The 16,301-nt window shown below is 25.5% G+C and overlaps 1 protein-coding gene across 1 annotated transcript; it reads right to left on the reverse strand.

Annotated features, from left to right (window-relative positions):
• Window positions 1–1,018: 1,018 nt before the first annotated feature.
• Window positions 1,019–15,418, reverse strand: LOC129961987 (vacuolar protein sorting-associated protein 29). Its single transcript, XM_056075639.1, has 4 exons — window positions 15,309–15,418; window positions 14,936–15,127; window positions 13,667–13,902; window positions 1,019–3,412 (listed from the first exon to the last, which is right to left on the reverse strand). The coding sequence occupies exons 1-4, from the start codon at window positions 15,309–15,311 to the stop codon at window positions 3,295–3,297; spliced, it is 549 nt and encodes a 182-aa protein (XP_055931614.1). The 5' UTR covers window positions 15,312–15,418; the 3' UTR covers window positions 1,019–3,294.
• Between the last annotated feature and the right edge of the window lie 883 nt (window positions 15,419–16,301).

Here is a 16,301-nt window from a genome sequence, read left to right on the forward strand (position 1 = left end):
AAAGATTCTTATGTTACAACCTGATAATAAAAAAAAAATTTACAATATGATTAGGATAACAATAAATTAGCACAGCCAACAGAAATCAAACACAATAGTTTAGCGAAAACCATGCATAACCTGTAAGTAGAGGTTTTAAAAAAATCTTGTATAGCATATGTATTGTTTGTAAAATGCACATACAGGTTGTCAACTCTTATCATAGCCCAATAGCTAATTTCTATAATGTTAGAGATAGATTTATAGTTTCAATTGGGAAAATGCTTTAAATGATATTATATTTTATGTTTTTTGAGTCAAAACATATTTTTTCAAAAAACTGGGTACATACAATCTCCCGTCATATTATCAACTAAATTTAGTAAAAAAACAGTGGACATTCTGAAATATGTAATAAAACAAATCCATCAATTTATGATTAAAATTGATTGCATTGTAGTTAATTTAAATGACAGAAAATACAAAGTTTATTTTGAGAACAACTGTGCACAACATCAGTGTACAAATGATCTCTAAAATCTCTCTTGAGACTCCAAAATTTTCAGTAAATTTTGAACTAAAATGATGATTTCAAACTTTTTATAGATCAAGCAATTTTAGTTCAGAACAATGGATTTTTTAATACTAGATTATCAAGAATAATTTATTAAATATGATTTTTAAGACTGGGAGAAAGTATAAAAAGCTATATTTTGCAACTTTTTGAGAAACAATGATTCAACAATAAATCATTAAATATTCAATAATTTAATGATTCAAACAATATAAAATATAATTATTACCATCATTTAAAGCATTTTTTTAAAATCGGAACTGTATATCTGTTTACAATGGTGCAGAAATTAGCTATTCGTTTACAATAAGAATGGATATCCTGTATATATATAAGAGTTACTCTTAGATAATATGTATATAACGTTTTACATATCAATAGTAAGTAAAATTTCATATAAGCAGTGTTTGGAAAATCAGAGATAATTTTTATTTCTCTATAAAAAAAAATGCTTCAAAAATAAAATATGGTTCATAGTTACTCTATTTTATTGGATCCATATATATATATATATAAATAGAATTTTCCCCATAAACAGGACATTTATCAAAATATGAACCATGCACTAGGTATTTAGGCATTTATGACATCTTGCAGATCATCATGTTCTTCGTTCTTTTCAAAGCAATGTAAAATTTCTCATTTCAGGCAATAATTTTAAGCTATTCAGACAGATGTGGATCTAGATAGCAGAATCAATTTACAAAGCAATAATTTTATGCAAAGTTCATTATCTATAAAAAGTTTTCATTAATTATGATTCCAAAACTTTTTCAGTTAAAAAATGTAAAAAACAAAATTCTTTTGTAAGAAAAATATATCTGTCATATTCTTGGATATCAAAAATATGTTTAGTTTAACAATCTTATGAAAGAAACTTTATTGATATTTATCTGCAAAATGAAATGATATAAAAACGAACAATTCTATATTTTATGCATATATTTTTCATAAGTATAAAAAAATAATTACAAAAAGATTCATCCAAAATCCTCTCACATTCATCTGCAATTGATATAAACTGACATGAGCAAACAGTTATTTTAATAATAGAAATTAAATTTCAAGATAGGTCAAAAATTAGTTTATATTCTGAAATTAAGTGAAATGCAACACTTTCCAAATCAATAAAGCATAACTGAATCCAACAATTATATTTAGAAATATTTATTCAAGAGACAGGGGAAGAGGGATATTGAAATCACTTGAGTAACAGTATACACTAAAGGCACATTTCATTAAAGACATTAACCTTGCTAAGTTGACTTCATTGCATAAAAGATAATACATTTTAATTTGCATTATTTTTTATCAATGGTGTAAATCATAATTAGTAAGCTAGCAAAATCATACTTATGCTAGAATAGAGAATTTTATACAGATCCAGATGAAATTGCATTTGATGGTAAAATTATTGAGTGACCCAATCCATAATTTAAAAAATTTCTATAGTGATCCAAAGTTTAAATATAAGGAGAAAAAAAAAACACAAAGATAATGAAATATTAATGACAAATAAAAAGAAATTATATTTGAAGAATTCAACAAACTGTTGAAAATCAAATTGCCTTTTTTAACATTATTTTCCTTACTAATATTGAAGAATCCAATAGGACAACAAATGATGTCCATGTTTTCAACTCAAACTTTTATACATGCTACTGCAATAAGCATTTTTTTTTTTTTTCTTTTAGTAATGAGATGTTTTTCCCCCTTTTAGTGATGGAAAAAAAATTTTTCTTTTAAAATCTCACGCATCTCTATTTAAAATGAAAAATAATAATAATAATGGCTGTTCCAATTTTGATTAGAATATGTATAATTGCAAAAACCAAGTCTCTCATTTCATATTTTAAATAGATCTTATAAATAATGTAAACAAATTTAAGATGTAAGAATGGATCTTATTTTTAAAATCTTCTAACTTAATTACAGAATTCCTTTTTGAATGAGAGTCCTAAGTTTTTCAAAGCATTTATATATAAGTGAATCAGACATATTCAAAAAAGTAAATGATTCAGCTATAGTAATTTCTAACATATGAATTAAAAATGCTGGAACATACGTTAATTATATTTCTGGTCTAAAGGTAAAGGAAAATTAAAGTTATTATACACTACTCTATATTTTAGTTAAACAGCTTGATTTCTTGACAGACCATTCATAATTTCTTGTAACCATTCAATGATCAAGCAAAGAATAGACAATTTCATTTAATTAAATGTTTTAAAAACACTTAAAAGGCTGTAAACTATCTCAAAAGATAGAATTTCTTTTTAAAAAAATACGAAAAACTGAAAATGAACAAAATTGCTAGTCATCTGATATCAGTATATTAAATATAATCAAAAATTCATTTCTTTTTCAAACAAAATCTAAACAAAGAACTATATGAAAGATGAAGTTAAATAATAGCATGCACATAAAAAAAAAATTAAGTTTAAGCAAGAAAGAAAAATTAACAAGAAAACTTAATGCAATTGAATAATTCATAAAGCACTTTCACATACAAAATATAACATTACATATCATCATTACTCAAGGCATGATAATTTATGTTTTTACATAATTGAAAGCAACATCGCAATTTTATAAAGTAACAAATTCATCCCTGATCTTTTTTGTAATGATTCAATTTTACTTAGCAATAAATGAAATTATTTTAATTACATATATTATATACAATAACCACAAGTGGTTAAATGGAATATTATAACTTTAGTGCAAATAAATGTTTCTCATCATGCTTTCTTGTATTCAATTCTTTCTACTTTTACATCATCTCCAACTAATTGATAGACATATGTGACCACTGTTGCTGACTGAATGTCCATTAAAACAAAGGATGGGATAACAGCACTGCAATAAAAAATAACTATTACATTTTTATGTTAAAGCAAGGGTAAGGATAATCAGAAACTTACAAAAATGGAAGCAATACAATAACTTTAAATATACAGAGCAGTTAATATAACACAGCAGATATGTACTTTTTTTTCACATGAAATTTTTTTTTTCATTGCCTGTGCATTCTACTAAGTAAAAATATCTCATGATAAAATGTCTGATAATATAATTATTTCAGTTCAGAATAAGAAATACTGCTTTATTATTGGTTACTCAACAAGAAATGCAAAATTTTGCAAGGATTTTCGCATTGCTAGTCTAATTTACAAACCATTTATTTTCAATGCTAAGTGAATAAATACTTTTGAACAAAATTACCACACATCAAATTATATCTTTTACAACTTGCATTAAAAACCACAATATAAAAATTTTATTTTCCCATTTTATAATACACATATTTGAGAACTATAATATTTAATAACTGGAATGCTTGTAATAATAAATTTTCAACTAGATTGAAAAAAAAAAAAACTTAGCCATGGGAAATGTTATTCTAAACACTGCTTATAGACTGGAATAACTATTTTATTCAAATCTATATATTTTATAAAATTACTTCATTTTATTTTAATAAATTTAATACATGCACACTAATCTTTTAGCAGATGTCAACAGATTTTCCACTTTAATTATAATTCACATATTTGGATTGATATCATAGGGCCATAGCATGTTTATGAATTCATCATAAACTCAAAAATAAAATTATTAAATAAGAGAAAATCTAAGATAACAGAGGGAAAAAAGTGTCTCCTATGTAGTGCAGATACTGAGAATTAAAGGGGATAAAAAACCTTTCTTAGAAATACAGCATGTTTGGTAAAGATCATTCTATTTTTGAAAAAGTTAAGAACTCAAATGTTTTCCTTCAATTTATTTTACATAAACCAAGTTAATAGGAAAAAATATCAAAATGAAACCGAAAAAATGTAGGCTGGTATGTTCTTTCCTTTTTGTTTACATAATTGGTTTAAGTGTTATTATATGGTTATTTTATGTTATTGTAATTTTGCTTATTAGTGGTCGTATTCTTCTAATTTATTTTTTGTTTCCTTTTCTGTAAAAATGGTGCATCTCTTACCGCTAATTTTAGGGGATTATCAGGTCACGATGAATCAATACTGTTGGACATTTTAGTCTGTATTCCTCACAGAAAAAAAAAAAATCCCTTTTTTTTTAATCCCTGCCTGAGGGTGACCCTTGAGAAAGTCTTCATGCTGGATTCTTATTTTTATTTTATTTTTTTTGGTTTAATTTTTCATAATTTTTTTCCTATTAACTTGATTTTTATTTCTATTGTCTTGATTCATTTCTGTTTTAGTAGTAGCTGCATTTGCGCACTCTAAATACAATGGTGCTTTTTCTGTTCTTTTTTTAGTTTTTAGTTTATAATATATATATATATATATATATATATATATATATATATATATATATATATATATATATATATATATATATATATATATATTGCTTCATAGGTGAAATCAAAAGATTGTCATGAAAAATATTAACTTTCTTAAGTATTTCAGTAATTCAGATATTTTTGCATTACTTCAAAAAAATTTTTTTAGAAACAATGATGAACAGAAGACAAATACAAATCTAATTTTACATTATATAAGGAAGACTCAATTTATCAATGAATTAGGTCTTCAAATAAACCAATCAGAAAATACATTAAAAACTAAAAGGAATAAAAATATAAAATCTTTGAGATCTAAAATCATGCAAAAAGGCATCAAATTGCACAAGTTTTACAAACAAGGAAGTTAAATTCCCAGAAATAAATATATGCACTTATACATAGTAAAAAAAAATGTATTTTTGTTTTTAATAAACCATGCAATTTTAATTCATTAATTATTAATCAAAAGACCATAAGATTTTAGATAAGTTAGGCTTTCCATCATGAAACTGAACCTGAAATTATTTAAATGCATAATAAATTATTTCAATACTTATTATTTTTCTTTATGACCATCTCTTTATTAAATTTAGAAGAAAGAGCAAGTGGTTTTTATTATTTAAAATGCTTAATATCAATCATTATATTAGTTCAGTTTGGCAGTTCAACATAACATACTTTCTCTACTTAGATTTTAAAAATGACCAACTACACTTTTCTCAAACTGCTGATAAATTAATTCGGAGGAATTTAATAAATATTATATGTGAATATTCATTATAAAAGAAAATCAATAAAATGAAGTAAATAAGAGCTGCATTCTAGTATTTCAAGAACAATTTGCAAAATCCCTTATTGCAGTAAAACTTTTTCAAAGGGAATAGAAAATAGCTGCAAACACAGAAAATTTAAGAATCTTGGTAGAAAAAAAAATAATAATTGCCATTTGTCTTTTTGAGTTTGTTGATTTAATTGTTAATATTTTTTCATGCCAATAAACATATTATAAAAAAAAAATTTTAATTTCTCAAACTTGAAATAAGAACAATTTTTTAATTTGATTTTTTTAACTAAAATAGAGATTTATGACTTGATTCCTACTGCAATACTCCAATATAGTAATATGAAAAAGAAAATATCAATGATATACCTTTATAAGGTTATAATATATGCTTATAAGAACAAAAACTATCAGTTAATTCAAGTTTAATTGGTTTTGCTCTAAAAATGATATTCTCAAAAACATAATAAAGCAGATTGCATTCTAAAGAAGACCAAATAATAAAATAATCTTCAGGAAATATCTAAAATAGTTAGAAATTACAAAGATTTTGGAACTCAGAACAGAAATGAATTATGAACTTATTTATGTAAATAAAAAAGATAAATTTTTTAAGATTAAAATGAAACTTTATTATTTCAAACGGAAGGAGATATATACATATACTAGCTCATCATCACGTGATTGGGGATAACTGAGAGTTCATTGTGTGCTGACGCTTATGGGAACAAATGGATTAAAAATGGGTAAATAAAAAGCCATGATGTAGCTCTGACAGCAAGTTTTGTTCCCAAGTATGAAATGACGTGTAAAAATAGCAACTCAAAGCAATAGTTATCATTGAATTACAGCAAATCTCTCAAAAATTGCTTCTTCGCTGCATTTTAACTTCCATTGGGAGTTTGATAAATGACATGGTAGGGCATCCGCGCCCAGTTAAAGGAATCATCATCCATCAAAAAGATACCACGATGGATTGCCACCAGTAACGCGCGTGCAGAACTTCTCATAGACTGGGTTGCTGAACTTTCACATGCATATGATGACACATGCTCGGAAACGTGTAATTTTAAACATTGCCATTCTTTTAATCGAATTTCAGAGCTTTTGTTTTTTGAATTAAGAAGTAATAGGGAACAAATGATTTCGGGTTTCATTTGTTATAAATTTGTAGTGTAGAGGTGTATACTGAGATACTGGTTTATGCTAGATGACAGATCATTCCAATAAATGTTTCTGACATCAAAAACGATTTTTTCTTCGAAGGCTATCCAAAGTTAGGAATATTTTATTTGAAAAAGGCTCGAATATTCCTAACAATAGGTCTTAAGTTTTTTTTTTTTATTATTATTTCTAAAAGTTCCAAATTGGTTTCCAAGGAGGCTACAGTATCTTTAACAACTAAACATACCTCAAAAACTGGTCAAATACGACTCTCCCTTACATAGGAAAAATTCTTAAACTTAATTTTTTTACACAGTTTTATAATTATGAATTTGTAAGTCATTAAAATGATTTTCATTAATTTAAATATCGACAAAAAATAAAACATGCTCCGTATAAATTACCAAAGATACAATTTGCTTGTGTGCAAATTTTTTCAGAAAATAAGCAACTTATATTAAATAATATTATATAAATTTACTCCCAAAGAACATAACTTGATAATGATGCAAAGTGATAAATATTTTTAAATGATTTACCGGAGTTATTTTACTTTTTATGTTGTTAAAACACGATAATGCTTTTTTAAAAAAAAACATTTTTAAATTATAAGCAAGTACTGAAAAAAATATACATAGCAATGCTTTCATTTTGCATGATTTTCTTTATTATGTGTGTATAAGCATATCTGGAAAAATCCAGGTAGATACGATGAACCATTTTTTTTAATCATGCCCACAAAAATGCAATATTGAAAAAAATGATTTTAAAGTAAATGTTTCTGAGTGAAAAGTCAACAGTGAACTTCATGTTTTTGACCATTTCTTTTTAACTGATTAATGTACAGACATATGCAATACCAAAGAAATTCAAGAAAAGTTTCAGCAATGAAATGTAATCATAAAAAAATTCGAAATATTTCAGATATAAAGATCCTATTGCCTCTTAAGCATCGTTTCATTTTTCAGTCAAAATTGATCAAAAGGATAATGCAGGAAAAGAATGGAACATACAATTATGTCTTATTAAATGATTTTAAATATGTTGCTAATGAACTTAATCGGAAGAAATATCTTTTCTAGATTTTCTAATATGTTTAGAGAATCAAATATGTTCTTTTTCATTCCTTTTCTCTTCTTCACCTGATCATATAGCTGTTTTGGAATAGTGTAGGTAAAAAGATGGCAAACCCTCGAAGGTTCCAGAAATGCATAAGTAGTGATCCTTATACCTCCAATTTCCGTTTTTAATTATATAAAAAGCATGTTTAGTATATTGTATTATAACGAAGGAAATTAAATATGTATTTTGACCACTTTACTTTCCGTCCGTTGACACCAATATTTGTTGCAGATCTCAAATTTCAGACAGAAGATTGCGTTCCGAAAATTATCTATCTCAATAGTTGCACTTTCGATCATTGTGCTATATATAATTGATTATAGAGAGCAACAAGTAGTAATCTTCTTTTACAAATTTAGTCGAAAATTGAAACAATATCTACAATTGGGATAGTAAATCTGTGTATCAAACTTCGTCCATGCTATTGTTTTCATTTTAAAGACATTCTGAATGTGAACATACAGACTTTTTTCGATCAAATCATTAAGGACTAGCAATCAGAAAAATATAATTTCAAAAATGTCTTTTTAGAGTTAGAGTCAAGAAATTTAAAATCGAGGAAATTTGTCAAAATCTAAGATCAAAATTTTTGAAGATTGCAATACTTTCTCTTTGCTTCCGATCTGAGAAAGTGAAAGTAGATGAAAAATCATACACTTTTATATTCCTAACAAGTATTCTGTGTTCGAAACGAAATTTTGTTATATCCCAAAGAAGCTAATAGACGTATTGTACTATTATTCAACTTTTATTTAACACTAGCCGCCTTTGGCGACCAGCCGGTTCGCCAGTATTACCACTCGCTACAATTATAAATTAAATATTTTAAGTAACTGGCCTCTTAATAGATTCTCAAACAAAACATTTTTAATCTTCAAATTTTGATAGTCATACCAAACTTATACTATTGTTTAGATCGTTTCGTTCAATTTACTATATATATATTTTTCTAATGTGTTGTCATTTCGAGTAAAACTTCAATTTAAAGTGGAAATGCTGAAATTGCAATTAATATAAAGATATTTTTTAATAAAACCAAGCGTTTTATTTTATTTATCATCTTTATTGCTATTTATTTATTATTATTATTATTGAATATGAGTATTGCAAACAGAATCGCTCGGTATTTAAGTCATGTGAACTACAAAATATTTTTCATAATTTATGTAATATCTCAAACAATAATTCAACAAAAATTTCTCAGATTCAGCATAAAATTCAGTTTTTAGTTTTGCTTTCAAAAGGATTGAAATGAAATCAATAATAATATTTTGTTCTGGCCTATAAATATATTTCAAAAATTATGGAGTCTAAATTTAATGCAGTAAGGTATCATATCCTGAGAAATATTCTGGACACACCAAATTTTAAATAAATGAATGAATGTTTCTATTTTCCACGATCAGCTAAGACTGATTTATAAAGTTCTGAATGTTAAAAATTTAGAAAAACTCAACATTTTCATAATCTTAGGCCAATTAATCTTGAGAAACCTGCTCGCTGATCGGCGTATTTTCTTTGAAACGATCGATGGAAAATCTAAAATTATCATTTTTTTATTGAATAGTGATATTCAAATTTTCATAAATCAGTCAGTTTAAGTGTTTGATTTAGTTAACTCTTTTTATTTAAAATATTAGTGTTTCAAGAACATTTTGTTAAACGTGATTCCCACAGCAAAAGCTTTATGTAAAATAAAAAATTCGTTATTTATTAGAGCATTTATTGAATCAAGTTACATAAAATATAATCATTTCATATTTAGACCATTTTAACAGATCTGTGTCTATTACTAAAGGTTTACAAATTAGTTGTGTGGCCCTGATTTGAATGGATATCCTGTTCATATTAAACAAAACTTGCCTTAAAATAAAACTGATTTATTGGATTAATAATATAGAGAGTGTAAAAGATCATAAAATAATTTTTCTTGAATTAATTTTTTAGAAAAAATAATATTTCATATTTGTTTCATTTCCTACAGAAACGTGCTGAAAATTATATTTTTGCCGATTTTTTCCAAAAAGATTTAATTTATTTTTAATTGGAGCTTTAATCAATGTGATGGCAACACTTTGAAAAAAGCTAATTTTTTCCCATGAATGCGTGTAGCTTAAATTTTATTTTGTACGGGAAAAAATCGTTGAAAAATATAGTTAAAATATTTATTTAAAAATTAAATAAAAATAGAAACTTAATTTTAAGGTTAAAACATTGGTATCATTTAAAAGATAAATTTTTGATCTTTAACTTCAGGTAAAAATCTTTTTTGTGCGGTAATATTTTCGGAAGTTATAGCAGAAATACGCCAAAATTTCACTTAATTTTTAAATAAATAAAATTTTAATTAAAAATTTTAAAAAATAACCCCCAGGTGCACATTCCCAACCTCCAAGGTATATACATGCCAAATTTGGTAGCTGTAGGTCTGGCCTGTAGTGCGCCAACACACACACACACATTGAGCTTTATTATAAGTATGGATATATTGCAATCGCTCACTAATTTTTGAAATAATGTGCATAACTAATAAAGCAAGCATTTTTTTTTTGTTTATTTGACAATTAATTTTTTAATACATGAATATTTCATATGATGCAAGTGCAAATTCAATGTTTTATAGGTCTTTAATTACATTTTTAAAAAGAAAATTCTTATCCAGAAGCAGAAAAGAATGAATTTTATAATATCCAGCCTACTGTAGATTTTATACATACTCAAGAAAAACAATAAGAAATTTCATGATAGTCAGTTTCATGATAGATCAGAATAAAATAAATGAATATATGAAATTAGTCATTATGAATAGAACAGATAGAACAGATAGAGACACAGATAAAAACTATGATAAAAAATAAATTCACATAAATTTTTATGGAATATATTGGTAATAAAGAACCACACAGCATTCCTATGATACAGAAATTTTCCATATTTCATTGACAAGATACAGACAATTATAAAATTAAAAATAAAGAATAACAAAACATGTTTAAAGACACCGGTTCTCTTAAGTCAATTCTTGAAAAAGAGTGGAATTTTATTTTATGTTTTTGTTTTGGTTACTAGAAGGCTGACTTTTTTTAATGGTAGTACATTGTTGCTGTAATTATATATATACATCTTAATATATATAAATTACGTGTCACGTTGTTTGTCCGCGATGGACTTCTAAACTACTTAACCGATTTTAATCAAATTTGCACACCGTGTGCAGTTTGATCTAACTTAAAAGATAGGGTAGCTCTTTTTTTGAATTTTTAATTAGAATTTTAATTATTAATTCAAAACAAAGCTTCCCGCCAAAAAAATCTTTCCATTTTCCCCACCGCCAAATGAGTACGGCTTCAGTTTTTTTCCCAACAGTCATGAGGCTAGGCTTAAGATTTTTCGGCTGATTATTTGAAACAATTCTATTTATTTTCTTAACATTTGATGCATTTAAACATTGTTAATTAATCGATCTTTCAGATTCATTCTTAAGTACTTTTGAATTAAAATAAAACAGAATGAAGGAAATTAAAAATTTCTAATCTGCATAGCGTTACCCCAACTGGCGTAGAAAACCTCACGCATTTATGTTTCGTATCTGGCGTTGAAAATTCACGCATGCGCATTGTGTTCTGATTGTTGATTTGACAACCATTATCAACGGATGATTTAAATTATTTTTAGGTTAGTTGCATGTTTTTGTAGTTAAATTGTATTTATGTTGGTTATATATTTTTTGTATATGCTTATAGTTTTAAGTACATCATTTTTTAAGTACTTTTTTTTTAACCTGTTTTCAACCGATTATTTTAAACGATTCGTTTTATTTTCTTAGTGTTTGATGATTTTAAAATTAAACATTGTTAATTAATCGTTCTGGTCATGATGAATCTGAGAATATTTTGTTGACAAATTCTTGAAATATTACATAAATTAGGAAAGATATTCTTTAGTGCCCATAAAGTTTAAACGCTCAGTGACTGTTTTCAGTAATCATATTACAAAAAAATACTTTGTTTCAGTAAAAAATATTATTATATTAATTGCAGATTAATCCTTTCCACTTTAATTTATAGTATAAATTCTACGGGAACTAACAGAAAATTAGAGAGATACATATTACGTTATGATTGAAGGCGTTTATAATATTATGAGTGAATTATATATCAAAATTTGAAGTTTTAAAATATTTTGATGAAGAAGCTATTAAAGTAGGAATTGCATAAAATATTTAATTATTAAAATTTTAACGAACATGAAGATTGGCGAACCGGCTGGTAGCCAAAGGCAGCTAGTATATATATATATATAATGTAAACTAATTTATATATTTTAAGAAATCTAAAATCAACAATTTACTATTGCATTGTATATCACACCAATAACTCATTTTATTAAACAGAATTCAGAAAAATTAAAAACTTTAGCTGTTAACATATTTAGCTACTTAAAAATTATACTGAAATGTAATGCAGCATGTCCTGAACCTCCTTAAATGATTTTGCGCCATTCATCTCACTACAGAATTTTCTTTTAAAATGCATATCACATAAAACATGCTACATTTAAATTTAATTTGACTGTTAGTTTATAAATATCTTTGAGTTTATTATATATTTAAAATATTTTTATTTTACAAATAAGGAGATTGAAAAGATAAGAACTTGTATTTACTTCCGAGGTACGAAAATTTTAAATACAAATAATATTATAGTTGATGCAACAATCTCAAGCAAGGGGCTATAATTGCTCTTTCTAATGGAGAAATTAGAAATAGATTCTAATATCTTATTTAGACCTAAATGCAGCTTTCTTATTCCCTCTAACTTTCCCCATACAGTAAAAGTGAAGACTGTTTTATCCATGTAACTAATAAATAGATTTCAAGATTTTCCTGTATTTGTATAAGTAATCAATCCTTTATTTACCAGTAGTTAATAGCACCATTTAAATTGGATTAATTTCTTCATAATATGACTATTTTTCTGGTTTTATTATTATTATTATTATTATTATATATATATATATATATATATATATATATATATATATATATATATATATACAGCAAGCAATAGATATCAGTTAAAGGCAGAATTAAAAATATTTTATTATGAAATCAATTATTTTAATTTAAAAAGTATTTTCCTCTTTTCCTGTGATTGTTTTGCATCAAAACTTAAATAATGATGTAAAAATTTGAAAAATTTCTAGAAAAATTATTCAATAAGTAAAAGGTTTATTATGAAAATATAAATTCATTTTAAAATATGCTAAATGAGAATGCTTATAACTTATTATTTCAGACAAAATATACAAAATTAATAGTTATTTAATCTTAAATTACTCTTAATATAATGACTATAGATTTAAGCACATCCGAAAAAAATTTTACAAATTTGAACATATCACAAAAAAAAAATATATTGTCTTAAATAACAAATATTTAATTAATCAAATGAACAAATATAAATTACATAAAATATTTATATATCTTTATTTTAACTGATCCTAAAACAGTAGGCATAGTTAAAAATTAGTTATTATGCATTCAGATTTAAAAAATTTTGAAATGGTTTTCAAAATATTTGTAATAAAAAAATAAATTATAAATAAGTGAATATCATTCAGGTACTTACAAATTTACAAAAAAAAAAAAAAAAATGTTATTAATTAAAAAAAGATAATAATATGTATATTTCGAAATAACAATTTGTATATTTTGAAATAATCTTACCTATCCAAAGGATTGTATGCTCCAGTTGCTGAACCTGGATTAATGTAAAATTTATTTTCATGTTCATATGCTTCAAATTTATGAGTATGTCCAGATATAAGAATATCTACATCCAATTGCCTCTGGATTAAAGCTAGACTATCTGGATCTCCCCAAGGTACAACTTGGTGACCATGACACAGACCAATGCGAAACTGACCAACTGTGACAACTTTTTGTTCGGGATAATTCATGTTCTGCAAAATAAAATTAAATTTCAATATATCATTTAAGAAGCAATAAAATTTTTATTCTAAACATTGTACATCTTTACAGATTAAAATGGTAATCAACGTTTTAATCAACTTTTTTAAATCTTGTATACAAAAACTTTAGATTATAAACAAAACAAATAGTACAAATTTAGCAAGAAGAAAAAAATTTAGATCAATGTAATAGAAACCATATTATAATTTATTTACCAAGCATTGAAATTATTATTTACAATATTGTGGGAAAAGAAACTAATAATCATAAATATCTTAAATCTCAATAATATATAACAGTAAAAAAAAAAAATTATATAAAAATGTTCAAAAATGAAAAATAACAATAGACAAAAAAATTTCATTAAGCATTTGGATTAAGGTTTATCCAAAATTATACCAAGCAATCTAAATTGATCAAACCTGTGAAGGTGATTACAACTGCTATAACCACCTGAAATTTAATAAGCAAAAGGGTTCCAAATTAAATTTTTTAAAAATGGTCATTTTTACCATACATTTTTTTTTGTTGTTATTTTCCTTCTTTTTTTCAATTCATTTGTTTTCTTACTTTCCAAAATGTATAGCACCAAGATTTCATATTCTTATGACTGTTCCCCTCCTATAACATTCATATCAAAATCATTTTTATTTTAATTATGTTGCATTTTTTGAATATTGAAAATTATGAGTTATGGGTAAATTTAATGGATATATTAACATTCATTCAATATTTTTGTAAATGGTGACTGAGCAACTACTTTTTTCAAATATATTAATATTATAATAATAATTTCAAATATATTATAATATATTGTTTGCAAAAAAGTCCAAGGAAATGATAAACAACATGATAGTTGCTCACTGAAACATTAATTACATAATAATTATCACTACTGCATATAAAACTACATGAGTTTGTTATATTAGTCAATTGATTGTTATCTTCACTGCTTTAAGAATTTTCCTGAAAACCAAAGGAATTTATACTTTGATATAAAATTCAACATTCTATGTAACTTACCTCATCAAAGTCGCCTCTAACAACGTGAACATCACTTGCCAAAGTTTTCAAGTAGTCATAAGATTCTTTGGTACACAAATTGCCGGTGCACAAAATATTTTGAATCCTTCCTGGAATCAACAGCTTCTTGAATTTTGCCGGCAAGCTGTGACATCTATGAGGAATGTGTAGGTCACCAAGTACAAGAACTAGCTGTAATATATCAACACATTTGACAAGATTGAGTAAGATTTCATAGCATGTTCATATACCAAAATGTAATTAAAGCATACAATAAAAAAAAAACATTTTAAATGCAATAAAGGTTACACCAATAATAGTTATCAAAAATATCAAAACATGACGAAAATAAGAAAAGATTTTTACAATTTACCATGATTTCCGTTTAGCGATACCACCCCAAAAAATACACAAACTCAAGAAAAGAAAACCAAATCAACTAATTTGTTGCCACTCATATTCATCAGAAAAATATGATTGCTTGGGTAACAGCTGATGTTGATATGTCATATGATGCATACACATTCATGTAACGAAGTTCCAAATATAAATTTAAAAATTGCTTGAAATATTTAGAGGATTAGGAAATTATAAATTTATCATAAATTTATTTTTAGAATTCATACTCAAATTTAATTATGGGAGATCAGATCGTGAAAAATTCTTGCCACACTCGAGCTAGTTAGTCGATTTCTTTCCTCCTCTTTCCATTTAAGTTCTGTTTTGTTGGAACATTTTGTGTTATTCTGGAAATGATTTAATTTTGAACCGTGGTCAGATGAAGACGATGACATCTGAGCCAGTCTTTTGCCCTCCTCTTCAAGCTTTTAAGTCATAAGGGTAGATAAGCTGATTAATCGAATTTGTATTTACCGAAATTGCAAAGTGAATTTTGATATCTGTTTACTTAATAGTATTTTAATAGTCATAATATTAATCTTTATAAAAATATTTCAACGCTTCACATTCTTAACATGGGCCCATCTTCTCCTGGGTTTAATTGCTTGTGTTTCTTTAAACCATTCTGTTCATTAAAAAAATATTCAAGAAATTGAAGATCGATATCCTGCTCAAGATTTTAAAAATTCGATTACATTTCAGTGTTTATCACTGATTTATCGGCATTTCAAATGTTTTTAGTTGGTAATCCTGTATATTTAATTGCTGTGAATGAATCACAATGCTTGCGACTGAACATTATTTTGATGTTGAAACAAGGAAAGAGCATTGTCATTTTTTTATGAACCTCTGCTATAGCTGATACAAATAAAAAAGATTACCAATATTCGCAATTTTTAAGAAATAATGGATAACAGCAAATTTTCGTACACGCTTTTAATCGAAGTAGTTCTAATTAGTAGCTTCC

This window comes from Argiope bruennichi, chromosome 2 (genome assembly GCF_947563725.1).
Source record: "Argiope bruennichi chromosome 2, qqArgBrue1.1, whole genome shotgun sequence".
Taxonomy (NCBI): Eukaryota; Metazoa; Arthropoda; class Arachnida; order Araneae; family Araneidae; genus Argiope; species Argiope bruennichi.